This window comes from Thunnus thynnus, chromosome 6 (assembly GCF_963924715.1).
Source record: "Thunnus thynnus chromosome 6, fThuThy2.1, whole genome shotgun sequence".
NCBI classification, from domain to species: domain Eukaryota; kingdom Metazoa; phylum Chordata; class Actinopteri; order Scombriformes; family Scombridae; genus Thunnus; species Thunnus thynnus.
In genome coordinates, this window is record NC_089522.1 from 15,917,348 (window position 1) to 15,944,131 (window position 26,784).

The window sequence follows — 26,784 nt, forward strand, 5'->3', positions numbered from 1 at the left end:
GAAAAAAATAAGTACTCGAGAAAGTGTTGAGATACTTGTACAAGGATACCAAAACTGTACAGTATGGAATAAATGTATGTAGTTTGTTTTACCAAGATGTGATATTTAAGATGTGTGTTGTGGACAAAATAATTTAATTCTTCCTTGTAAAAACTGAAGAAAAGCTTTGGAGGCCAAGTCCAATTAATACATTTGTTGCTTTTTTTATTGTAGAAAACGTCTTTACATCAAAGCGAGATTATATCATAATGTTGGGTGCAGCCGAAAAGATAATCAAAAGCGCACATATTCACATATTACCAAATAACATTATAGGACTGAACAGATGATTTAGGTCTAATACAAAAACAGAACAGCATAATAAAAACAAAAAAGGACAAAAGAAAAAACTGAAATACACACTCACAGTTTCTACTGATGTATAAAGTTTTAAACATCTATAAAAAGTGTAACTTTATCCACTTTGGTTTGTAGATCATTTTTGAAAGACACCCTGCGCTCTGAAAATACAGCATATCCCCAATATGGAGACTTTGTATTTAATTATTAGGTTTGGCAACCTAAAATATGACAAATAATATAGAATAAAAACATCAGTCTTTACATGATCTTAAAGCTCCCTTAGTGAGCCTCATCTTCAGTACAGCCTGTCTCTGTTTCCTGTGACTGCATGGAGACATCCTGCTGCAATGATGTCAAACTGTTTATCTAATTTAACACTTCCTGCTGCACTCTGATAGGAGGGTCTGTTCATTCTGATATTTAAGCATCATCTGAGTCTTCCTCCTCTCTCTGCTGGCGTGAAGATGACGACTTAAGTGGAACTGAGTCAAATCCATCCGATGTCCTCTGAAAACACATCGATAACGACATGAAGCATGAAAAGTTGCCTTATAGCTGTGTGTGCGTCCAGACGGAAGAGTCACTGACCTCTCGTGAGAAGGACTTCATTTTGGTGAAGAAGGATTTCTTGGTGAGGTCCATGATGTCGTCCTCTGCATCTTCTCCCTCCATTATTGCACAGCTGTCTGCAGTGGGCAGCTCACACTCTTTACCCCCCGAGCTCATCATCAGCTTGGAGTATTTATATTGCAACCTGCAGATGAAGGATGGTAGGAATGAGATGTTGTCAATGAAGGTTTCTGTTTCTTTTGGTTTGGGAATTTTCATACTATAAGCTTAAGTTTTAGCTTTAATCTCGGTTACTAGTGTGATATATCAGTGCTTAAGGAAACACTAAAGGTAACGTGAAGCTCAGTAGTCTCACTTGCGCGTCTTCTTCCAGAAATAGCAGCTGATACTGACGAGCAGCACAGCAGCGATCGCTCCTGTAGAAACACCAAACTTGAGCCAGAAATCCAGAGTCACACAAGCACTGACTTTTTGAGCTGGTAGAGACTCTCCCCCGAAACACTGCAACGGCTGCTGCCACACGTAGGTGGTTCTCTGAAACACACAAATAGTTATATTTGCCTTGTTAACATGAAACCTAAGGTGTTCAGTATTTCCCTTAAATGTCTCCATAAAAGTTAGATAGAACATCATGTATCTGCTTGTTGCTTCACTGATTCTATGCTTCCAGCACCTTAAGTGAAATATTCAAATGCAAGAAGCCAGTTTTTGTGACTAAATTAACACATGAAATGGAAAATTCACAACTTCTTGTACATCATCTTATACGTATTTTCCTGTTATCCGGAAATTAACAACCATCTGTCTCTGAAGGACCTGTGATGGATCTGCGGGGTTGAGGAGGTAAAATATTTTTTGCCTGTGCAGCGTTACCTGTATTCCCTGGATGCAAGCACTGACAATCTCCCTGTAGTGGTTTTTGGTGCAGAGTGGACATGCATGCTGGCTCTGCCACAGAAAGTGGAAAGTACAACCATCACACGTCCCCTCTGAACAGTTACTGTGGAGGAAAACCAGATAAGAGAGATGATTTCAAGCTGTATGTGATAAAAAAAAAATCTCCACAGTTTGGCTTCAGAGAGCCAAATATGGCTGTGGTAATACAGCATGTGTACATTCAAATGTTGTCTGAATGATCAGAAGTTGAGCTTGGTCACAGTGTAGGGTTAGGGTGAAGATACCTTGGCAGTGTGATGTGGTCTTTAACAGTCACTGTGGGATTACATCTCAGTCTGATGGTGCCTGACCTGCCTCGTTTACAAGCCTGAGTTGTCTCTCTAGACCTGGAAACATCACAGACACGAGGAGAATAAAGATCTTCAGGTCCAACATGTGATACACTTTAAGACTAGTGTTGATTCTCTTTTACATTTCATAAATAAACAAGTGATCAAACTTCCAGCATCACATATTTACAATTAAAATATGTAGTCAAAAGCACCACAATGGCTGAATGAAACAAATGAAATGAAAGTGTGTGATCTTACTTACTTATAATAGAATATGACGTCTGGCAGGCCGGACGCAGCGGGGAACAGCCATTGTGGAGAGGTGATGCCACTCAGGGTCGTGTCAGTGGTTACACCTTCAGAACGAGAAGACATGTAGCATATTTATCTGATATAAAACATGCAACGTATCCTCTAATAGAATAAAAGAGTATCCTCCATTTACAGCACTGGATGCCTCAGTAATCGGTTCATACCAATGAGTTGGTCACCAATCAGGAAAGGCTGTGAGGAGACTACACTCTGACTCCTGATGTCAGAGGGAACCACAGTGGACTGGCAGACGTAACCTCTGACCTCTCTCCCGTTCTCCGTGACATTGTCCACACAGGTAGCCGGCACTCGACCCTGCAAGAGAAACACAGCAGGGGTTAAAATGCACAGTCAAGCTAATTTTTTTTACAAAAAGAGAAGTCATCAAGATCACAGCTTCTCACCTCTTTCCCACACAGACCCACGTTAAAGCGATGGAAATATCGCAGGCCTTTGTTTGTGAAGCGGGGGCTGCTGTGGAAGCCCGTGACGTTGGCCAGAGGAGAGAAGTCATAGTGCAGCAGAGCTCCTCCGCTGGTGTGCACATCCACCGTACAGTCACTGAGACAAGTCGTGTAGGCCTGGAGGATGGAGACGTGTCAGGGTGGCAAAACATTTGACACATCTCTCAATATAGCGCAGACGACAACATCACCACCCACTATGACTTCAACAGTAAATACAAAGTGGAATTAACACCTTTCTTATTGTGTCGACAAAAACTAAAAATGTATGAGCTTCTTAAAAGTAGAATTTATGACAGAGATGTTTTGTGCTGGGGTGCAGTAGATTGTACAAGTCCAAATTCCTCGAGCCAACCCAAACCATGTGATAAATTTTCAACTTGCTGATTTAGTTTTGTCACACTTTCTTTATTTGTTTAACTACACAACTATATTTTCTGTAACAGTTTTCTCCCGCATTTTTTTTAAAGCCCTCTGCACATTGCCAGGAATTTAATTTCATTTAATTTTTTCCACTTTAACAGTTAAATGTAGAGAGATAGAGTCTAAAATTATGAAAATCTGCCCTTAAAAACCCCATAGTGTGTTATTTGTGAGATTTTGTAGATAATAAACTTTCAGGTCAACGCCCAAAACACTGAGGACATGAACTCGGTGTCCTGTTTACATTTATGCATTGATAGATTTAGATAGATTTATCATGCATCAACAGTTTTTCAGTGGGCAGGATTTCGCTCTCCGTACCTTGTTTCTCTTTGTGTTCGGGCCGCACTGAACACAAGCGGCCTCTCCGACAGGCAGCTCAGCTCTGATGAAGGTGTTTGGCGGGCAGCTCTTACACACTCCTGTCTCGCTGACCATGTAGTGTCCCGGTGGGCAGGGAACACAGGCGGAGCTGGCTGTGGCCGACCTCAGGGCGCAGTGGCGACACTGAGAGGCCACACCTCCGATCACATTGGTGATGTGGATGGAGTAGATTTTTGCAGCATCAGCACTGTATTTCCTCTCCTGACGGAAGAGAGACATTAGTTATCATTCACCATCTGTGTCGCTCCGCATGCAGTGAAGCTTAAAAGAGCTTTTAAAGTCCTTCTTTTATTTCCTACTAATTTCTCATGTAGTACAAAAGTAGTGTTCTTTTATAAATCATCCTGTTTTTCCTCATAGTGGACACACAGCTCCAGACTGCCCTCTGGAGTTCAGAGCAATAACTGGGGGTCAAACACATCATCCTCTGTCAGTGTGAAAACACTCAACCAGTCAGCCAAAGCAAACATGATTAGTCTGTCATAACAAATTCTAGCGATGATTTTAAATATTTACAGCCATTATCTGCAAGTGTTAACTGCTAAATTAGGCGTTTCATTTGCAATTCCTCATTTATAATATAAATGATCATAAAAACCTGTAAAAGACCACAGATAATGTGAATTCGCCATTTTGTTTCTATGGTTAACATTTCTGGCTTCTTCTAAAATCTGATTTTGGTTCTTAAAATGTTGTTTTTACATTTACTATCAACGATTATCAGCAGGTTTTCACCCTGATGAGGTGCAGCACAAAACACTGAGACATAAAGAGGGAATTCAGAAATCACATTGTACATTAAAACTTAAAAAAAATGTTAAAGGAAGTAATTACAAAGTGCTTTACAGAAAAGAGAAAAGAAAAAGAAGAAACAATGTGAGAGACAAGAATATAAGAGTATATATGTATTAAAAAAAAGTGTACAAATCAATAAATATAAAACTATAAGATCAAGAGAACTTCACTATGTTTGACTGCTGTCGACTTTGCTTTGGCTGTATTTGAATAATGATTCATTCCACGTTAATTCCACTGAACCATCAAGCTGCATCCTGGATGTGTAAGTCAAGTATGAAGAAAAGAATGAATGACTTTAAAACAATTTAATGCATGACTTGTAATAAAGATAAATAATAAAGATATTCAAAGGCTGAAGGGGTGAAACTGTTGGGAGGTTGCAGATGAAGAGTGATAACTGAGTTGTTGTGTTTCTCACCATAGAAAATTCTTCGGTTCGTTGAAATGTCCAGGTGAAGCTGACGGTGCTGTTGTTCTGAATCAAGTAGGAGTACGACTGTTTCCTGCTGCTGCCTTTCCACTGCTCCACCACCTCGTTATTCCACTCATTATAACCCTGCAGAGAAATACATTCACCTCATGCACTCACACTGATATCAAGCTTCACGTTTTTATATGTTTTCATCCTGAAACATACACGTGACAACGACAGTTGAAATATTTTCCCTCACCGCCAGGAAGAAAAACTTGCAGTCAGCTGAACACGTGGTCTCAAAGACGAAGGTGATGCGAGACTGTTCGCTCCTTTCGCTGTCTTTTGCCATCGACTGAGGCAGCCTGTGGAGACACATGACATTTCATCAAACTACATAAATAACATCCCATTTGAACCCAAATTTAGGACATAGTGTAAATATATAAAGAGATGTTTATGTGTAATTCCTTTAAGAGAAATGTTTGACTTCACCTGTATCCAGGGACATTGAGCGTCAGCATCAGATAGTCTGTGTCCTGATCCCCGGGGGTGGTGTAGGTGTACTCTCCAGCCACCTCCCAAGCTGTCGTTACAAATGAGTAAAAAAAACACAGTATTATAATCCACTACATGCTATTATTACCACCATTACAGACACATATACAATCTTTCAAGCATCCGTGCATCAAAAATAAGGATTAAAAGTATAAGTTAGTAAAACTATTATAACTAATGCTGAGGCTGTTTAAGTTCATTCTTGACCATGGACAGAGTCATTGTAATGCTACTTGTGCTATCCTTCAATCTCGAGCTGTTTTGGCTGATTATTTTGACTGTGATGATTATCATTTCTTATCTGAGTTTATTATAATAAATTGCTTTCATATCTTCTTTATCCTTCACTGTGCTGACTAACATTTTGATGAAAACGCTCACCCGTGCCGTGGTCGGTGTCGCCAAACTCTCGGCGGAAGACGGAGCTCTTCATGTTGCTCGGCATCGTGTTCCACCATTTGTACTCAAAACCCACCACCGGTTCTGTGCCAACAGGGCACTTGGAACAAGCTGTGAGTAAATAATGCGTCATTATGTCAGTGTGATGGCGCAGTAAGGTGTAAACCCTTACCTGTCAATGTAACATCAGTTTATGATTGCAATGTGATTTCTTTGCACTTGTGTCAGTTTACAGTTTTTACCAGATTTACATGGCTTTGCTGAATATTAGTCACTGTACAGTATGTTTCTATAATTTATGTCTGGACTGGATCAAAGTTTCATATACTTTTACAAATCTGCAGTCAAGAAATCTGATCACTTTTGCTTTTTACAACAACAACAACAACTTTACTGCCACAAAGTTACTGTGGAAACTGCTGCTGGATCCTTTTAGAACAAAGTTTAGCTTTTAATAAAATCTGTTGAGCATCAAATAATCAACATCTTTGGTAAGTACATACAGTATGTACATCACTGCAAAAATAAGCAGTGTACTGATTCTGCACCTGTTCCATTTGAGTAGGAACCGACGGCGCAGGGTTCACAAGTGGAGGAGTTGGTGACAAAGAATCCCGGGTTACATGGCGGACAAATTTGCTTCTCTCCTGATGCTGGCAGCTTTACCGCTCCTTTAACGGCCTCGCTGCAGATCTTGGGCTCGATCCACTTGTACATGAGCTGGGTCTGAGACACGCAGACATGAATACATGAAAGAGGCCACCGACGGCTGTGTGACAAACACAATCAACTCCAGACAATTTATATGTAAGGAAACCTAATAGTTGCAGCAGATGGTTGCTGCTTCGATGCTGCGTTCACCTCTACTAAACCTGCTCCACTTGTCTTTTTTTCTACGGTACCTTTCTCTCAGAGTCACATGGAGTGTGGGTGTAGAAGTAGTCACTGTTTGTACACGCAGGTCTCGCTTTGCAGCTCCCTGAACCAGCCTCTGCAAAAAATAGAGACCAAGCGAGAGGAAACAGCCGGCGGGGACGAGGGAGAACACACAGCTCACATTAAGATCCAGTGATAAGACAAACCTCACACACTGTGTAACCACTTAAGCAGTAAACGCAGTATTTGCATGCAGATTACTTTGCCTGTGTGTGTGTGTGTGTGTGTGTGTGTGTGTGTGTGTGTGTGTGTGTGTGTGTGTGGAGACATGCAAATACGTAGTTGTAAGTTTAGAAATATCTACTACAATTACATCAGGTTAAAGGTCAGCGATATGACCGTCCTTTGTGGACAGAGCGTTAGAAATGTAAACTTGCATACCTGCATATTTGTCTGGATCACACTGATGGCAAACAGTGGCACCCTTGTTGGAATAGGAATCAACAGGGCAGGGGGCACAGCGGGCAGATCCTGGATTTGCACTGTAGGTGCCGGGTTTACAATGGAAACACTCTGATGTGTAGGCCACCCCTGGAGGAAAACCATCAATCAACTTGTAATCATTGACAGAGAAAAAGCAGTTGAGGAGGGAACAAGCTACTGTCGTCAAAGACACTTGAGGCTATAATCTACCTGAGATGGCGATGTTTCTTAACAGCACAGGTTTGACAGCGCTGCCCTGCAGAACGTACGCAGTAGTTCTCCAATACAGCACGTTGTTGCCGCTGTTCAACTTAACCTGCGCAGGATTGATGTGAAAATGAGAAAAAAAGCAACAGAGATAAGAGAGGAGCACAGACAAAATGAAAATCTTCCAGCAAATGACAATCAGATACCAGTCTGGTGTCATGAATCGCTACAGCTACACATGGACAAACCCTGTATTGGCTCCACTTGCTCTCAGAGATCTTCATCCCTCGGCTTTCAGTGTCGGTAGATTGGCACTGGTCATTCTGTACCTAAAGGAGGGTGAAAAACAAACCACAGGTTACCAAATATTCCCCCTAAAACAGCCTATTTGTCAGCAACAGTCACTTAAAAACACTAACAACCGGGCGCCTTGGGGTTAAGACACTAACCATGAACCACAACGTTGCCAATTCAAGTCCAACCGGGGACCTTTGTTGCCTTTCATTTCCTGTCATCTCTAATGAGGATATACAATGCCGAGAAAATATAAAGAAAATACTACTTACATAAAACTCAAAGTAGATGCTGTAGTCAGGGTAGAAATATTCAAAGGAGACAGTTCCAGGCTCCTTCAGGTTCACGGCGTAGGACAGCGTAGCAGTGCACTCATCTGTATTTGAGGCTACGTAATCACCCTTTGGTGTCCAGGTGGAGCTAGAAAAACATCAGCAGATATTTAATCAATCAATCAAGCCAAAACACATTAAATAAATTGTAATTTCAAAATAAAGCGAGTGAGGCTTATACTAACTTGGAGCAGTCTGTGTGGGCGTCACCATCATTAGTGTTCACCCCGTGGGTGACAAAACCTATCGGCAGGTTGTCCCACTCATCAAAGGCCACGCCGGTGCCCAGAGAGTATGTGCCTGCAGCGCACTTCTGGCACTGCTGCGACTGCATGTTGAGGAACTCCCCTTCACTGCAGGAGAACGCTACAAGAGGAAAAGAACAAGAACAGGCAAAGTGCGCACATTAGAGAGGCGTCATGGAGAACATGGCAGTGAAGAGACAGATTCTATTATTTATACAATAAAGCTGCAATACAGACTGAGGGCTTGCAGAAGATGTATATAATGAGATATAAGAGACTCACTGCATCGAGTGCCTTTGACTGGATCTGGGAGGCCAGTGCACGTTTCAGGTTTGTTGGGAACCGCCACCCTCCATCGAGACCCGAGTACGTCACACGCTGTGTACTCAAAGTGATAATCTGACTGCAGGGACAAAACACAGGTGTGAGTTTCACACAGCTGAAACACACTTTATACGCACACCATATGCTGTCTGAATTAAATGATATTGGTATATAAAGATACAAGTCAGCATGCGTGTGAAAAAGGAAATCAGGCTGCTATTAAAAAAGAAATTGTTTTATACTTCTGGAATTTTTCCCAAAACCAGACCAGCCTCTTTATCAAATAAAAGCTAAGGCTAATATTTGCCCAGCAAGTCGTCACTCCTGTTGTTTTAATCTCGTTCATCAAGGATGTGCTGCAGCTCTGCGCCTTGAGGGTTTATTTATTTAGCCAAGGGGAGAAATGCTGATTCGTCCAGCCCTTTTGTAAACAGTGTTGTCGCAGGATTTTACAATTACGCAGAGACAGCAGGAGCTCAGGTGCTCAGCTTTGGCTGTTATTGTCTGTCAGGCTTTGACGCCTTTTCCAGACACTTACAGCAGGTGACTGACAAACACCATCCCGCCCTTAATGATGTTATTTGGGATGTGACACAAAGTTAATGGTCATCTTGTTGATTTTACTCTTCCTGAAACAAGTCATGAATACTGAGCAAGCAGACAGTTTAATCTGGAGATTTGGTAATTGGTCAACAGAAGGCTCTAATATTCCGGGGAAGGTCACTCAACAGACTAATTCAAGCCCACACACAGCCTCGTGGGATTAATAGTTAACAGAAACACACCAGCAGCAGCAGCTGCGAGTGTTCCTCTGAGTCTGTGTTTTCCATTACAGCTGCTACATTAGCTGTGGTTTAGGATATCAGATGATGGGTTTGGGTGGGAGGATCTGATGTAAAAATGCATCAAACTGGAGGATGCGCTGCAGCCTAATGGCTTTTTTAAACAAACATGAGGAAACCAAGGCAACGGGACATCATGACCACGGTGCCTCATGGTCGATGTACAAACTCACCTGGTGAAGGTAGCTGCTACAAGAGCTCCTTCCACAAATGTATAATCTCACTAAGCCTACAGGTCTCTGGTCCTAACTTTCCTTTACATATCTTAATTCCACACACACTGCGCTGATGTGCAAAGTATGCTGATAAAAAAGACGTATTTTGACTGTTATCAAACGACACTGTTGTTATGCAAAATTGAAAACAGAAAGACGAGGAGAGCAGACGACGTAACATATGGAAGTTCTGGTAAAACAAGTGTACAACAACCACAACAACAGGGAAATGAGCAGGACTGAGTGACTAATGTAAGAAAACACTGGCAAGGAAACATATGTTCATTTCTCAAACACAATATGTGAAGGAGGCCACAGGGTGTCAACAGCCCTGCTAAAACAAATGCTGTTGCATTGTGCCAATTAAAAACACCCAACAGAAAATACAGTTTATTTCAATATTTGTATTTAATTTTAAAGCTGATCCAGCAAAAATACAGATTTAGAACACGGCCCTTTATTATCAGACATATGTGTAGTTGGGTGAAGCTGTTTTATAGGTCAACTAACTTTAAAAACCTTCAGAAATGTTGCATCCAATAATCAATATTTTGGTGTTCAGGTACATAAAGTCCACATCTCTTTGCATTTCAGAGCTGCAATTTTGATATTTTGCAGGATTTCTCATCTATAACTTCCTATAAGATTACATACATTTAAGTTAAATGCACATGAATGCAATTTTTATTACAGGAACAGTTGACACTTATGAGTAATTTTAGCTCTGAATGGGTTGTTACTCATAATGTCGCTAACAATGACGAATTTTCTCACCTCTTTGCACATCGGCAGATCCGCAGATGTCTGTGCTAAAAGCAGCCACAGTAGAAGGTGGCTCGGGTTTACCGGGCCTCGCTGCATCGTCGCGTCCTGTCAGTGCTGAAGTGATGCGGATCTAGGAGCGCAGGTTGACCTGCGCCCTCAGGTGAGGCGAGAGGCGCGGCTTGCCTCTGGACGGTGAGCAAATACTGGCAGGTGATTGGCTCTGGTCCCTGTTTTCACTATGAATCATCACTTAACGTCTCAGTATTAAACAACAACACAGCAGCCTGCTGCTGATATTATGTGGAAATTCTGTGCAGCAGTGAGCTGTTATCAGCCATCGTCCACAGGAAATAATCACACTCGCACCAATCACACTTCAGCAACTGATGGCTAATAAAGTGGTGGTTTGAAAAACAGTTTGTTTTTCAAGATAGTGAAATTTCGAGATTTTCACTGGTCAAAATAGCAGTTAGATGTGGGAAAACATCTTTTGGAAACACCTTTGGTTTAATATAACAGCTTCCAACTCAATTTATCAATTCAATTACAATTCGAAAGGTTTTATTGACATGAAGGTTTCAAGAACAATGTTGCCAAGGTATCAAAGTCCAGTTTGTCTAAATATTTGAACAGAACGCCAGAACACAATAACACAACATTACGATTGATACACAGTATTTGTGTGTCTCAGGTTGTGGCGTGTTGATATTGGGCAGTAAGATATGTCCTGTCTCCTTCTCCTGGGAGTATTTTTTTAATTTTTTAGAGCTCATGAAGCTCTTTTGAATCTGAAATTTTAGACTTTAACTCGTAAAGTAAATGTTCCTTATTTCACTAAATGTTTTACAGTGTAGGAGGACGTTATCTCTGTCTCAGCCTCACCTGGTGACCACATATTCTGTTTTCATTCATTTTTTGTCTGGTCACTGAGTCTGTAACTGGTTAGGATCTGTCTCTGCTTTCTATCTCTGACAATTCATAATCTCTTTTTAGGGCCAGACAGCATACTTATCTACTATTGCTTTGAGTTTCTTCTCTCCAGTGTTTCACATAGGGAGGAGGGAGGATAGACACGTTTGATACCGGAAGTTCTTGGTTGCTTAGGAACCAGGTTGTAAACAAGTAGCTAAGTTAGCAAGAGTAAAGCAAACGTTACAGCAACACAAAGTCTGTACACATGATGTTATTTGTCTGTCGAGCTACTTGTTGTCATTAATATGTCGAGCAGGGATCCTTTCCCCTCCCCGAGGTTTGAAGACGGCTTCACTCTCAGCGGCTTCAGGCCGCAGCAGGTCAGTCAACTTATTACTGATAATTAACTAGTTGAGGTTTGTCAGAGATCCATGTTACCAAAACAAAACACGAGCTGCCTCATGTTCAGATATTTATTTAAAAATGTACATTTAATCATGATAATTATTTATTATTACTTCAGTGAAAAGGGTTTTTTTCCCCAAGTTTTATACGTATACAGTATACACATACTATTAATGTATATACTATATTTATACTTTGTATGAAGTGATTATAACATGTATACTCAGCATCTTTGGAACAAAAATGTCCTCTGAGTAAAGTTCTGTCTTATGTAAAATGACTTTTATCATCTACAGTCAGCAGAAAATCATTCATACTCTTTCTACCAGCATTGTGTGTTTTCTCCCGTCTTAAATTGTGTTTGTGTGACTTAAGTGTGTGTTCAATCATTTTGTGGACTTAAACAAAACCAACATCTTTGATGCATAAAATGAAAGGATTAAAGTAATTTAGCTAAACTAACAGCCATTATTACGCTTCATGTAGTTTACTGCATTTGTAGCATTTCATTCTAAAACATTCACTTGTGAAACTCGTCTGAAAATCATCAGACCAGGACTTAATATGAACCTTATGATTTACTTTTGCTCCAATAATTACTTTCCTCTATAATTCTTTATCAAATAGACACAATTTCTTTATAAATTTGGAGATCATTTTTTTCTCCTTTCCTTCTGCACAGAGGAAAACCTACGATAAGCCGACCCACATGGCCCAGACTGAGGAGCCCTGGAGTCGCCTGCATGATGCAGCCACTGTGTCCAGCAGCCGGCGGAGTGTTCAGTATTATGAGCATCGGGTAAAGTCAGGGAGCACAATCTTAAACTGTGTGTGTGTGTCACTTCTGAAGCAACTTTTCAAGGCAAATGCACCATCAGCACTTTTAACACTCTTTTCTCCACTTCAGGCTCCACACGACAGCCTGGACTTAAAGCTGAAGGCCGTCTACGATCAACACAAGGACTTCTTGTGGAGCAAGAATCAGGTTTTATACCAGAGGGAGACCGTCTCTGAGGACAACAGGTACGCATCTGTGATGTTAAGGTCACGGACTGGCAGTGACATTTCAGGATGTCTGATTGAATTTAATAAATCATTTGTCTCGCCAATTTTACAGGAGGACACAGCGAAGCTTAGAGGAGCAGGAGGTGCTGGAAAATGAATGCGAAAAGGACATCAGGGTTTGGGTCGACCCACAGAAACGCTCAATCTACTGTATTAAGTGAAGCGCAGGTGAAGTTCAGTTATATTATGAACCCCAATCAACACAATACATAATATGTGTGAAGCTTACATAAACTCTCTCAGTCTGGGAAGAGGAGTGTCTCAAATAAAGAGCCTTTTTTTTTTTTTTTTACCTCCACAGGCCTTTTCAAACAAGAGCCACTGCAGGGAGACTGATGGCAGTTTCTGGTATCATCATCTCTGACTACTGCTCACTTCAGAGACCTGTAAATAAAGGAGTTCTCTCAATGTGTGTTTGTCCTGCTGGTGTTATTCTAAATACGACACACACAGAAAATGAGCCTGATTTCTAAATCACTTTAACCCTAAAAACTCTCATTAATAAAGTGCACAATGTAATAGAAACACAAATACTCACCTGATTCACCGGTCACATATTTTGACAGCCAAATGGATATTTAATGAAGTAACAGCACAACATTAAGGTATATTTGCACATAATTTGGCTTTTAAATAATACTGAATGTTTCTTAGTTTTGATTTCACTTCTGTACAGATTGCTCCTGGCTTCAGGGGTTTCTTAGAAAACCAATTTTTCAAATTTCATTTACATTCAAGCACAACAGCATTTATCTTTTTTTCCCCCAAACTCCTTCTCTACTGTGCTTGATTGAAATAACAGGGTTGTATTTTGCATGTAGAAACATCATACTGCATTGCATACTGAGGCAGTATTTAAGTAAATTTTTAACAAACCCATTTACAAGAGAAACTGCAGAATATTTTATTAAAAACACGTACAACTGTTGGAATAAATGAGACCGTTAACAAAAGATTTAAAATGTCACTGTATAAAAAGTGCTGCATAGAGATGAGTGTAAACAAGGAAAGATCTGTTGGAGAGTTATAAACAAAAGGTTCATACGGCATATTTTTCCAGAAAATATTCTTTCCCATAATTGATAAATGTCAGTTTCACTTGGTGTTTATTTTGAATCCATTGAACCGGAAACTAACTGAGCTCAGGCAGGTCGAGTCGGCCTGGTGGATTCAGGCCCTGGCTTTTCTTTGGAGGCACCGTCTGACGAAAGCCTTCTCGTCCCATTTGTTGGGGGGAAGCATGTGGGCGCCGTTGTGGACGCAAAGAATGGTCATCTCATCGGCGTACTGAAGGTTCTGCAGCAGCTGAAGACCAACAGCAGCAGCAGCAGAAAGGTCAGGAAAATCGACAATACAGCAGATACACAGTTTGAGCACATAAACGTTATAACTAAACACAACACACAGTAGATGTACACACACACACACAAGACATTCACTCATTAGCAGGTATAAACACTCACTTTGGGAGTTATGAAGAAGTACTGGGATGTTGTCTCTTTGCAGGCCGTGCGGACCACGATGTCAAAAACTCTTCTTTCATTTACAGGATCCATTCCCTACACAGAGACACAAACCGTCTCAGTCAAGTCCACATACAGAAAAGCAGGAGACAACTAACTGTTGCATTACTGCTTGTAGACTTGAAGAGAAATCACAGTCACGAGGATATAAACTGGTTCCTGCTGATGTAGAGTATTTTGTGAGATTTAGCTGCTTTGCAAACAAATTATTTTACTGAAGTGAAAACTCAATCTGTTAAAACATTAAGATCTTCAGAGAACAAACTGAAAAGGAAACACGATTTGTGAATTTTCCGCATGTATTAGTTTGTTTTATCGTCTGCAGATGTGCTACATTATTTCCTTATTGTTACCTACATTTTGTGAATAGTTAGGCCACGAGCTACAGAAACAGGGACTGATGTTGATGTGCTCGTCACACATAGTGGATTCAGATTAGACCATGTTTGTTGGTTCCATTTGGACTTTTTTTCAAAACGGATATGAAAGGCTGACGCATCTCTGATTGCTTTTTAGTTTCATACTTAGCTTGGTGGTGTCACTAATTATGTGTTTTTGTGAGCAAAAAACTCATCACAAAAAATGTTTTTTTTTCCCCCCCCCATTCTCATTCGTCTCCCAGTTTTTCATACTTTTTTCACGATTGCACATTGGGATTGCTCGACAACTTTCATTTAAAAGAATTATGTTGAAACCTGAAAACAAAAACTTATTTAGAAACTGAACTAAAACTGAGTATAATACACTGACAGAGACTAAAGCAACCATTACCTTGATACACAAAAACCACGTCTGGTTTACTGTTCGGTGTGTTTGTGTGTGAGAGAGAAACTACCTGGTTGATCTCGTCCACCACTCTGAAGGGGCAGCGGTTGAGTTCCTGCAGGGCCATGAGGTAGAGCATTGTGGAGACGCTACGCTCTCCTCCACTCTGATGGTAGGCCGTCAGCTCGTGGAGTTGAGTGCTGCTGTGAAACTTTACTCGAATGCGGATCCCGTACTTGTCATACTCCTCCTGCAGACAGACGGCAGTCGGTTAATGGAGTAATAACTAAACAGTTATATTAAACTATCAGAGGTTGATGGGATTGAATTAACTTGTGCTTAATTCAGTTGGTTGACTGTGAAAAAACAGTTACAAATACCAACAACATCTTACATGAATAAAAAGAAGCAGATGATGAAATCAGCCTTTGACCCTGTGATGTCAGATCAAGTGTTTCTGTTGTTGTTTGTTTACCTCATTCTCTGAGTGCAGATCAACCTCTCCTGCACACTGCATAGAGCGGAAGAAATCACTGAACTTGTCATTGATCTGTTCAACCAGCTGCTTCAGAGGGTTTAGCCACCGTTCCTTAGCCTGTGACACACACACACACACACACACACACACACACACACACACACACACTGAGTTCTTAGTAAAAGAAGCAAACAATCCCAGAGGAGTCACTGCAGCGACAGAGTCGTTTACCTCTGATATGTTCTGTCTGTAGGCGTTGAGGGCGTTGTTCTTGTCTTCCAGCTCTTTCTCCAGATGTTTGATCTCCTGTTCTCTTCTGTTGTACTCGTCAACAACCTTCGACGCAGAGAGAATCGGGGAGAGAAACAATAAATAAATAAATAATACTAAAACAGCTTGTATGATCTGATCATACTTTCCTGTAGAGATAAAAACTGCAGTTTCTAATGGAGTTCTACTGTTTCTGAATCACTACAATGTACAATTTACACATTTTCATGACTTGAACATTATAAGCCAATTTATAATTTATATCTATTTATTTTAAACTGATTTTTCATGATTTCCCAGCTTTGGAAAAAAACAACAACAAAAAAAAACAGTATTTCCAGGCCAGAACAGGTGGTTCTGAGCTAGAGAAGGTCATCTCAAATTTGATATAATTTCTGTAGATACTCTGCTTTCTGAGAATAAAGTCATTGATATTTAAAATCAATGAAGCATAATCAAATGAAACCCTCGGCAGATTCTCATGTGCCCTTACACTTTCACTGAGGCCAGTGAAGCACTCGGCTCTCGCACGCTCCTCATTCAGCATGGCATCGAGCTCATCCAGCGTGTCAGGCAGCTTACTGAAAGCCTGCAATAACAAAAAAAAAAAAACAAGAACCACCGATAATTTGAACACTAATATACATATTTTGTGGTCTCCACTGATAATATTTTATACAAAGTGATACAGAAGAAGAAACTTGTCTCATTCAGCATAATAAACTGTGATGAACACTAACGTTACGCAGGTCTTCAGGTAACGTCTCATCAGATTGCATCCTACAAATCGACTTTGCCGTCTTCAACAAGCCTTTACATTGTTCTGTCAGCTGGACCTTCCTCTGCTCCAGACGGCTGCATTTTTGCTGTAACAGCAAATGGACATTTTGTATAAATCAGTGATACAGAATGAAGAATTTATGTCATTGGCACTTGAGCAGGGTGGATGCTTGCTCACATGAGGGCTTTGAGTCCTGGTCCTCTAAATGAAGAACAGGCTACCAAACGCATTAGTGTGCATGTATGTGAAATACTTACATCAGTGGTTTTGAGTTCAGAAGCGCCTTCTCTACAATCGTTCTCCAGCTTGGTCTTTTCAGCTGTCAGCCCCACCGTCTCCAAAGCCAGGTAGACCTTCTCCATAGTCAGCTTGGCTCTCAGCTACAGCAAGAGAGAAACAAGGAGAATGGAGGACACAAAGAGAGTCAGACAACTAAAGACAGAAATAAGGCAGAGAATGATTATGAAGACAGGACACTTTTACAATAAGAGAGGAGAAAATTTTATAATTTAAAAATCTGTAACCACATTAGAAATGGTCTTTCTCACTCTTTACGATTAAAGTGTCTGCATATTAAGACTGTAAGTCACAGTTTTCTGATTCATTGGATGGCAACCAAGAAAAAAAAAAAGAAGAAACAACAGGCTATTAAATAATATTTCATTTTTATGTTTTCCAACCACAGAAATCCAATAGGATTCAATCATATACAGTTCATTTATTCATACCTTCATTTGGGCCATGAACGCAGCGACTATGGACACCTTTTGGGAGTTAACAGCTGCAATTTTCTCTTTAGTCTCCTCTTCAATTTTCTTCAGGTCAATGCCGCTCTGCTCCATCTGCCTCAGACTAAACACATGGAAAGAGGGACTCAGACCAACTCTAATATATCTGCGTTCACAAGACCTAATAAACCATGTTCAGAGATAATTTAATAATCAAGTCATGTTTGTGTCAAGCGTAAGACAAGATTTACCTGTCCTGCTTGGTACTGATTTTCTGCTCCAGTTGTCTTTTTTTGCCCTTTAGCTCAAGGAGCTGCTTCTTCTCTGCCAACAGTTCATTGTCACGGCGATCCAGCGCGGTGGCTTCCTTCTGCAGGGCCTTCAGCCGTTCATCGATGTCCCGTAACTTCGACTCACAGGCCTGCTCGCAACGGACGTTACGGTTAAACTCACAATTAAACATATTTAAAGATTATATCCTTCTGTATTTCTCTTTTTGTCTACTCTTGATGAGGGACAGTTGGGTGTAGAGTCATGGTTGAAGTGTGACGTTCTATATATTTTACAATTTAACAGGTTTCAATGTCTCAGAACTGTCCCTCACCTTCATCTGCTGCTCCAGCTGCTGTTTCTGTACAGCGTCCACAGTGATGGTGAGGTACTGGGAAGAGTGCACTGCAGAGTTACTGGTGCTGATCTTGTTGGAGTAGAAGGACCTCTTCAACGTGTACCTCTCCTCTGTTGTGTAGAACACCTTGAGGTAGGGCTCCTCAATCACCTGTTTGTGAGTTTTTGAATGATATTCATTTCCTTAATTCTCTGTTGCTTTGCTCTGGGAACTTGAAAGGTGTGGGACGAGGAACATACCGTTTTAATCATGGATTTGGTTTTCTCATTGCCCACAGGGACATCATGCACCCTGTACTGGTGACAGAGGTAACTCATCACCTCCTCAGGAGCGTCAAACATCTCACGGAGGTAGGTGAAAAACCCGAAACGCCTGCAAAAAAAAAGTTAGAGACGTTTTTAAAAGAACGTATAAAAACATCTCAACTGAAACACAGGCAAAGACGCAGTTACACAAATAAATATAGGTTATGGTGATTTTAGAGGTTGTCACGCCTCAAGCAAAATAAATGTTCTCTCACTTCAAGGACTCGATATTTCGGGATGGAGACCGCCTAGAACACGACTCCTCCGGAGCAGAAATGGAGTTCACCTTCAAGTTCATCTTGTCTCGGACCTGAGGGTCAAGAATGATCAAACTAAATTTTTTATTTAGGAGGGTAAAATCTCAACTCTCAACATTAAGTTTATCTAACAATTTGCACTCCACCCAGAGTCACCAGGACAATTGTAATCTGCAGCACACTGACCTCCACCATGAACTTCTCCATGTCCTCTTTTCTCTGGAAGACAAACGCCCGCAGGTCATGGAACGAGATGTGGTTCTCAACATACTTGGCAAAGCGATGATCTTTTACGTTGATCTGAGGAATGAAGAACATGAGACCTATTTTCTTTCTAGTAATATCTGAAAAATCCAAGATAACAACTTTCCCCAATTACAAAAAGAATATAATCACACCCGTCTCATTCTGTCATCCTACTACATGAATATAAACACGTTGTTCAGACTCACTACAAGCATCATGGGCTCATGGACGTTTCCCTCGAAGTGATCTCTGTTCTTCCTGAGCCACTGAAGGGCAGTGTGTGTGTCTCTGTGGCGTCCCCGCAGCTTCTCCTCTTTGGCGTTCATCATGTTGTTCATGTCACTGAGCTTTCTCTCCAACACTGGCAATAAAAATAAATAGACAACTATAAATATTTGTTCCATTATGTGGTCTTTAACTGACGCTGGCAGAGTTTAAGTACCAGAGTGAGCAGCGTCATATGTTAAACATGCTTAACAAGCAGATCTTTGTTTAAGTAAACTGGTTCAGAGGACACTGGACTCACTTTTGGACTCAGCGCAGAGGTTGTCCCTCTCCCTGCGTAGGTCGGCCTTCTCTCCTTCGATCTTGGCCTTCTCCTCCTGGACGCGCCTCAGTTCGACATAAACAGCATTGATCCTCGGCGTCACGTCTGGTTGGTCGCCGACTTTGCCGAGCTCTGCCTTCAAGTCCTCAATGGTCCGTCTGGTGTTGTTGATTCGCTTCTGGTTTTCTTCCTCCTCCATCTGCTTCAGTCTCAGCCTTTGTTTAATATCTTCAATCTGTAGACAAGAACAGGCAGAGTTGTCATTCATTATGAATGTCACACAGCTACAGATGAAGTCTGTTTGATACTGCGATAAAGGCAAATTGGACAGAGAGAGTAAGCAATATAAATGATATGAAGTAGGGCTTCATTCATAAATACAAAAACATTGATTATATCATTTAAATGGCAATTTCTGTTATCATCTCCTCTTTACTTGATACAAAGCTATGAATACATTATTGTTTAATTAACTGAAATTATTTGACATTTTCAAAACATAATTTACTGTAAAGCACTCCAAGGGATTTGATGTCAAGCTTTAATGTTTGTTCACTCGCAAATATGAAGCCCCTGTTCAATCGCACTTTTCTACTCATTCTTGTGATGTTTTTTCCAAGAAAAAAACTTCCATACCTTGCCAAATCTACCAGAGGGGTTTTCAAAGATGACAAAAACATAGATGACATATTATGAGTGCTGACAGCTGCACCTGCTGCTCGGTGTTAAAAGAAAAGTGCAAAGTCTCACCTCTTTGTGTTTTCGATCCAACTGATCTTGTTTCTGTTTGCACATCAGAGACGCTTCTTTGATGGCAACAGTCTGAAAAACAACAAGATAATTTTACCATCATATTAATAATAAAATTTATATACAAAAACATGCAATACAACGTGCTTCACTAAACACATAAAAAGACAGATGCAGGGAACATTAAAAACAATGACAATAAATACTGTAGGTGAGTTTAAAATACAGTAAACATTTTGAAAAAGTGAGTTTTAAGTTATGTTGGCTGTCGGCTGTATGAACTAAACGCAGCATCACCACAGACTTTAGTCCTGGACCGAGGAACAGTTAATGTGAGAGTGATCTGTGAGGAACATTAACTGTGAGGAAGTCACTGATGTAGCCCGGAGCGAGGCCGCAAGGTGATTTAAAAAAGACGAGAAGCAATTTAAAATAAATTTTATAGCTTATAGGCAGCAAGTGGAGAGATTTTAATGTGTGGGTGATAAGTGCAGTCAGTTGTAGATGTTTGATGACGCTCTTAGGGAAGCCTGTGAAGAGAATTACAGTAATGGAGACGACTGTAAACAACAAATATGAGTATGTTTTTCACAGCTGTCCTGTGAAAGAAATGGCGTGAGCTTCGTTCTTTAAGTGATGCCACTTCTCAAAATTTAAATTACCCCATATTTTTTAGCCACAGATGTAGTGTTACGAGAATGTGCACTGAGATGTGAAATGAGGTTCTCTCTTTTGGTCTATTCCCCGATAACCAAAATCTCATTTTTATACAATGTCAAAAGGTCAGGATCTATAAGAGTGGTGAGGATTCAGTAGGCGGTCAACTGCCGGATATAAAACATGGGGATTATCTATGTTATTTTAAAACCAAAACTGAGACATATGTCTGTAAGTTTGATCCCACAATTGTAAAGATTTTCCTCAAGAACGTTGAGGTGCTCCTTTAATTTTGTTTTCCTCCATTTTCATTCAGTCTTTCTTAAGTTTCTTTTTAGTGAAGTTGTGTATATCTTTTTCTACGAGGCCTTTGGTTTCTCTGTTGGTCTGACTTTTCTTACTTTAAGAGGTGCGACTGAATAGATGATGAAAAGAAACACAAGGCTGTGCTGTAGGGGCCAAATCATTGTCTGTACTTCTTCTTTTAGACCCAGGTGTCACACTACAGACCTGTCAGAAGGTACCAATATTTGCTTTTGCTGAATTCGCACCTTAGCCTTAATTTGTGCCTCAGTGGGCTTCAGATGGTTTTCAATTTGCTGGATCTTCCTCAGCATGGGCGCCTGGGCCTGCTTTAGTGCAGAGAGCTGCCTTTTGGCCTCGTCTCGCTCCTTCTTCACACCCTCAAGCTCCTTACGGGTGGTCTCGTACTCCTATAACCAGAGGAAAACACAGACAGAGTTAACACAGTATTTGTCTCTCTCTCTCTCGTACACAGTGTTTCATTTCAGCCACTCACCACCCATGGTTTCTTCTTCTCAAGCAGCTCGATCACGTCCAGATGCCTCTTCTTTTCATAGTAACGGTTCACATCATGTTTGTTCCTCTCGTTCCTCTGCTTAGCTTTCTCTAGGAAGCTGGCCTTCTCCTTCACAACGTTCTACCAGGGAAACAAAAATCACCAGCAACACTGAAAAATCCAGAACGGCCTGAGACCTGCAATGCTTTTACATTTTTAATTAATTATTTGATTAAACTGTCAATCTATGGTGTAGCTGTGACTTTGTTTTGTTTAATACTTGAGTGGTGACAGACAAAAAGATGCAAGGATAATTCTACTTGGGTGTTCACTGAAAAGACTTTTTTTTTTTTTAAAATATGCATTAATTCTTTAACGTGTATTCAACTATTTTTCCCAATCAAACTGTCAGTCATGCCTAAATGGGACTCTCAACATAAACACACTGGCACAAGCTAATGACCTGCTGTTCATGTCCACATAAGCCGCATGTTTACCTCCAGTTCTCGCTCTTTTTTGCGGAAGTTTTTGAGCTCACAGTGATAATCGTACATCTCTGGTGGCCCAACTGACTTCTCAGTCGCCTCCAGCAACTCAATTTTGGACATCTTGGCAAACTCTCCCACTTTTTCCTGTAGGGACAAACCAACCACATCAACGGGAAGGAAAACAGGAAAACAGTGAGGCATGAATCATTAGAGCTAATATTTATGACATGTTAGAATTTTGACTCATCAAGAAAGAATTTGTATGATCAAAAAAAAAAAAACATGTCCTCCACACCCACATGCTGTCACACTGCTTAAATATTGAATGTTATGTTAAGAAAACCCAGAAACAATGAGACATAAATGAGATATTCAATAAAACATTCACAAACCTGCACAAACAACACCTGCATTGTACAACTATCCTACAATGTCCCAGTACTAATTAAGCAGACTAAGCTATTACTCTAATTAGCTGCACCTGTAGAGTCTTTGTAGTGACAAAAACATACCTGAGGCAGAAACTGACACAGGTTGCTGACTTGGATACAAAGAGCCTTGACTTCCTCTTCCACTGCTTTCTGGTTACAGTGTTTTCCATTCAGCATCCACAGAGACTGATTGTTCTCTACATGGATCTCTCTGTTAATCACTACGTTACCACCACTCTTGTACCTGGAATAGGAACAAGCAGTTTGAATCTATGGTTAGATACATTCAGAAAAAAAGTCAACCTAAAATCCTCATATGGTTGATATTACACTTGATGGTAAACAGTAATATCTTTTAAGGTGAAACTGTCTGTATTTTTAAAACCTCGAGTTATGTTAACAGGATCCATATTTCATGATTTCTAAATGGGTTCATCAAGAATTTCTTAAACAAATACAACACAAATTATTTTCACATGTCTAACAGCTTGTGTATCTGAAAACTGCTTAACACGACTTACAGTTCAATCTCAATAAATCCTTTATTGCGTCCGCGTTTTACATACAGCCCAACCTACAGAAGAAAAATAAATATCAATCATCATCAGAATTGTAATTGATTTATTTGTCAGCTGTATAATCATTTAACTGGTTGACAACAGTGCAGTGATGTGAGACAAAAATTCAGTGCAAGAGGACGATGAAAGACAAAATACCACAGTATGAAATGTCCCCTAATTTGGGCTGTTGCTATCAGCCTTGATATCAACTGGCTATACTTACTCACTGGTCTTTTGGAAAGTGTTGAATCGAAGCCTAAGTAGACAATGTCAGAGTACATCTATCAATGTTGCTCTGCTGTTTACCTTGTCCCCTCTGCCCAGGATAGCAGTCTTGCCAGCCAGACCCAGACAGATGGCACACACAATACTGGACTTGCCAGTTCCGTTGGCTCCGACAATCATGTTCAGATTCGGTCCAGGATACACCACAGAGTAGTCATAGGTCCTGTCAGAGTACAAAGTAGATATTTCAGGATTTCCTGCAGTGTTTTGTAGCAGAGGTGGGACACCTTGCCTGAAATAAACTGACCAATGGTATAAATTCATCACTCAGTCAGTCCAGCCAAAAAGAGGGACTTTGGCATTAAAAAGACTGTAACATTGAAAGATATCTTCTTGGTTTGACTAATTTGGAAAGCTGAAGCTTCATATTTGTTTCAAGTAAACTTTCACATACATTTTTGCACAGAAGGAGGCTTGTGTATTTTGGCCTCCATCACTTACATTACAAGTGCATTATGAAGGGATCTTCTAACGGCCGGTATGAACAGGAGGAAATGATTATGGCAAGAAAACACTATGTCCATTTGGGCACCTGGCTATTGTTTTAAGACACACTTGAAAAATTGTGAACCCGTCCTGTATGGGTTAAATAAACTGTAATTTGTAGATAGCTATTATGAACCATTCGACTTGAGTTGTAAGGACTCCTTCAAGATCTTGAGGCTTACATGAAAAACATGAATTAAGATGTAAAATACTTGCTATGTTTTTTCCACAAAAAAGTATAATCAGCACTTTAAAATCTTTAAAATTACATTTACTAGTTAAAAGTTTAACTGCTGGACACAATTAAGTCACAATAAAGTTTGTTGGTAGTGTCTGTGCACTGAAGACTTCAAGTTTTTCAAATCACGCTTTTATAACTTATATATTTAAACCACAACTGGCTTCAAACTAGTTGGGATGTCATGTTCCAGCATTTTCAGTGAACACAAAGAAACATTACACTTTCAGGAGATGAATATGAAAATAGCCTTCTAGTGTCAAACTCTGCACATACATCATTCTGCACAGTGAAGCTCAAATATCAAACTGAAGAAAAAGAAGAAGTGGAGGGGGGCTTATATCTGATATTGTGACCATGTTATGTGAACATGTGTTTTCGTAGAACCACTGAAACTGTCCTGTTTTAGCTTGTTTCCAGCAGGCTCAGTGGATACATGGTGATGTTTATTTCAAGCTTCCTAATAGCACTGATATGTTAGCATAAGTCTGCCAGCTTCACTGTGTATGTCTCATCGGTCTCTATCATATGTGTCTCAGGTCGGCGGCAGTTAATGTCTGTTTATAGACGTTGTTTGAGCAGTTGACTGACAGCCGTCGAGCAGTAAACTTACAGGAAGTTTTTCATGGTGATGCGGAGAATGGACCCCTCCACAAAACGGCCCTCTGCTCCGGCTCCGTCCGGCAGACTGCCTGCCTTCGCTTCGCGGCAGCTGGAAGTCTGTGTGGCGATGCTGTCATGACTGATCCGCTGTCTCTTCCTATGCTCCGCCATGGCGAACAAAAACAGGTACACTCGTTCGCCCTCGCGCGCTTCGCCTGGTCGTTACTGAGAACTTCTTCTTCTTCTTCCGCTGCTGGAAGCTGGTTGGACAAGCCGGGGTCACATGTGTACACAAAGACTGACGTCATCACCTATGCCAACGTGAATTATCGCGAGATCCATGGCTTTCACGTACATTTTTTTTGTCTATAGCTGTGTCACAATTCAAGGGATTATAATAATCTACTATGTAATCACTATTATTATTATGAGTGATTCAATATATTATCAATATTATGCTTCATTAATTACAATAATAATTAATCTTAATATGATCATAATGAAATGACACACAGCCTATGGTACAGGCAGATAAAGTAGTTTTCAAACTTTCTTCCAAGGAATATTTTCCACAATACCATCCCAGTATGAGACTACAGCAGGAACTGTAACAGTATCACAGTGAAAAAGAGCTCTGATCTTTTTATCGTGATGACAGATTCAGGAAGTGTACTTTAAGCTTACATACAAGTTCTACCCTGTACAACATTTTCTTCAAAGATTTAAGAATTGTATTACTGCATTGTGTTCATTTTTCACATCCTGAAACTGTGCCTCATTTATTTTGGCACTGTTACTATACTCAAAGACTGTGGCAAGTGGTCTCTGAGTTTATTAATGTTGCATTTATGGCTTATTTTGCTTTATTGAATAAACATGCACTGTTGGGGTTTTTAAGTTACAACAGAAAGTTGTAAAATGGGAAACAAGCTCACATTTTCAATCTTATAATTATCTTAGCTAACTTTCATATTCATAGGTATAAGTTTGCCAACAAAAAAACACTCTTCAGTTGTCCATAAAGATGTGAGCAGCACTTACAGACTATTTAATCTTGCACTAAGAAGGCTGTAAACACTGTTGATGAGTGTATTGTTTTAATGTCTTTATTTAACTATACTGTTGTTTTATTTATTTTATGTATTTATGTTTTATCAGGTTTATTATGTAGCGATAGTGGCCAGGGTGGGTTGCTTCTACTGGATGAAGAGGTGTTAGAAATAGCCAGTGATATGATCCTGTTGGATCTGCTCTTGGAATAGATTATTAATATTATTAATTCATAAGCTACACTGTGAGAACAACTATCCACTAGTTATATTCTCAGTGCCAAGTGTTTTAAGGAAAACTGTAAAAGGTTCACAATTTTAGTCTACTTTAAAACAACAGTCAGATGCCCAAACGAACCCTGAAAGAGGTTTTCCTCGCTGTAATCATTCCTCCTGTTCATACTGGCTATTAAAAGATCCCCTTCAAATGTGCTTTCAATGTAAATGATGGGGGCCAAAATCCAGTGTGTCCAGTCATTTTGGGTAAAAATGCATTTAAAGTTTATCTGAATATGAGGCTTCAGCAGTCTGAGTTATTCATATCAAGTGGATATCGGACACATTTACAGTCTTTTTAGCATCAAATTCCCTCTTTGTGTTTCCCCGTTGAGCTGCAGTGAAAGTATAGTGACAAAAAGAGGGACTTTGGCACCAGAAACACTAGCGTTGAAAGTTATCTTCTTGATTTGGACAGTCGGAGCTTCATATCAGCTTCAGATAAACTTTAATACATTTTTGCACAGAAGGACTGTGGATTTTATCCGCCATCACTTAAATTGTAAGTGCATTATGAAGGGATCTTGTGGCCTAATGGCCAGTATGAACAGGAGGAATGATTAAAAGAAAAACACGTTTCAATGTTCATTTGGGTTTTAAGGCAGACTTGGATCAGTAAACTGTTACTGTGATTAACAGACAGAACAACTTTTCTGTTTACAGTCATTAAGTTCCTGCAGAGGAAGCTACATGATGTTTGTCTTGTGAATCCATACAATATACTAACAATCTGAGACAATCACCGCTGTAACGTTGAGGTAAATGTTTGCTGAACTGT

The 26,784-nt window shown here is 40.2% G+C and overlaps 3 protein-coding genes across 4 annotated transcripts in view; 1 reads left to right on the plus strand and 2 right to left on the minus strand.

Moving 5' to 3' along the window:
* Positions 1–178: 178 nt before the first annotated feature.
* Positions 179–11,626, minus strand: elapor1 (endosome-lysosome associated apoptosis and autophagy regulator 1). Its single transcript, XM_067592082.1, has 22 exons — positions 10,484–11,626; positions 8,611–8,731; positions 8,269–8,449; positions 8,024–8,171; positions 7,706–7,786; positions 7,461–7,566; positions 7,209–7,358; positions 6,794–6,882; positions 6,440–6,617; positions 5,874–6,002; positions 5,430–5,520; positions 5,194–5,299; positions 4,941–5,078; positions 3,662–3,925; positions 2,858–3,034; positions 2,618–2,768; positions 2,404–2,497; positions 2,094–2,195; positions 1,786–1,912; positions 1,268–1,446; positions 931–1,096; positions 179–849 (listed from the first exon to the last, which is right to left on the minus strand). Exons 1-22 carry the CDS (start codon positions 10,568–10,570, stop codon positions 763–765), a joined length of 2,952 nt encoding a protein of 983 aa, XP_067448183.1. The 5' UTR covers positions 10,571–11,626; the 3' UTR covers positions 179–762.
* Positions 11,602–13,264, plus strand: cfap276 (cilia and flagella associated protein 276). Its single transcript, XM_067592083.1, has 5 exons — positions 11,602–11,766; positions 12,474–12,590; positions 12,699–12,814; positions 12,909–13,024; positions 13,158–13,264. Exons 1-4 carry the CDS (start codon positions 11,692–11,694, stop codon positions 13,015–13,017), a joined length of 417 nt encoding a protein of 138 aa, XP_067448184.1. The 5' UTR covers positions 11,602–11,691; the 3' UTR covers positions 13,018–13,024; positions 13,158–13,264.
* Positions 13,159–26,784, minus strand: part of smc5 (structural maintenance of chromosomes 5) — a 14,091-nt gene continuing 465 nt past the window's right edge. The window contains exons 1-26 of one of the 2 annotated variants that reach the window (XM_067592081.1): positions 26,750–26,784; positions 24,692–24,941; positions 23,376–23,517; positions 23,031–23,083; positions 22,591–22,753; positions 22,088–22,222; positions 21,591–21,731; positions 21,343–21,504; positions 20,135–20,206; positions 19,364–19,619; positions 19,044–19,198; positions 18,778–18,891; positions 18,550–18,644; positions 18,269–18,401; positions 18,006–18,179; positions 17,653–17,822; positions 17,402–17,525; positions 16,931–17,053; positions 16,633–16,758; positions 16,386–16,481; positions 15,854–15,958; positions 15,620–15,739; positions 15,215–15,394; positions 14,320–14,415; positions 13,994–14,161; positions 13,159–13,240 (exon numbers count right to left, since the gene is read on the minus strand). The exon at positions 26,750–26,784 is cut by the window's right edge and continues 465 nt beyond it. In XM_067592081.1, coding sequence (XP_067448182.1) covers positions 14,027–14,161; positions 14,320–14,415; positions 15,215–15,394; positions 15,620–15,739; positions 15,854–15,958; positions 16,386–16,481; positions 16,633–16,758; positions 16,931–17,053; positions 17,402–17,525; positions 17,653–17,822; positions 18,006–18,179; positions 18,269–18,401; positions 18,550–18,644; positions 18,778–18,891; positions 19,044–19,198; positions 19,364–19,619; positions 20,135–20,206; positions 21,343–21,504; positions 21,591–21,731; positions 22,088–22,222; positions 22,591–22,753; positions 23,031–23,083; positions 23,376–23,517; positions 24,692–24,852 — 3,231 coding nt within the window. In that variant the 5' untranslated portion in view covers positions 24,853–24,941; positions 26,750–26,784 and the 3' untranslated portion in view covers positions 13,159–13,240; positions 13,994–14,026. Of the gene's footprint in view, positions 13,241–13,735; positions 14,162–14,319; positions 14,416–15,214; positions 15,395–15,619; positions 15,740–15,853; positions 15,959–16,385; positions 16,482–16,632; positions 16,759–16,930; positions 17,054–17,401; positions 17,526–17,652; positions 17,823–18,005; positions 18,180–18,268; positions 18,402–18,549; positions 18,645–18,777; positions 18,892–19,043; positions 19,199–19,363; positions 19,620–20,134; positions 20,207–21,342; positions 21,505–21,590; positions 21,732–22,087; positions 22,223–22,590; positions 22,754–23,030; positions 23,084–23,375; positions 23,518–24,691; positions 24,942–26,749 lie in introns of those variants that run through there. The other variant, XM_067592080.1, reaches the window with a different exon arrangement.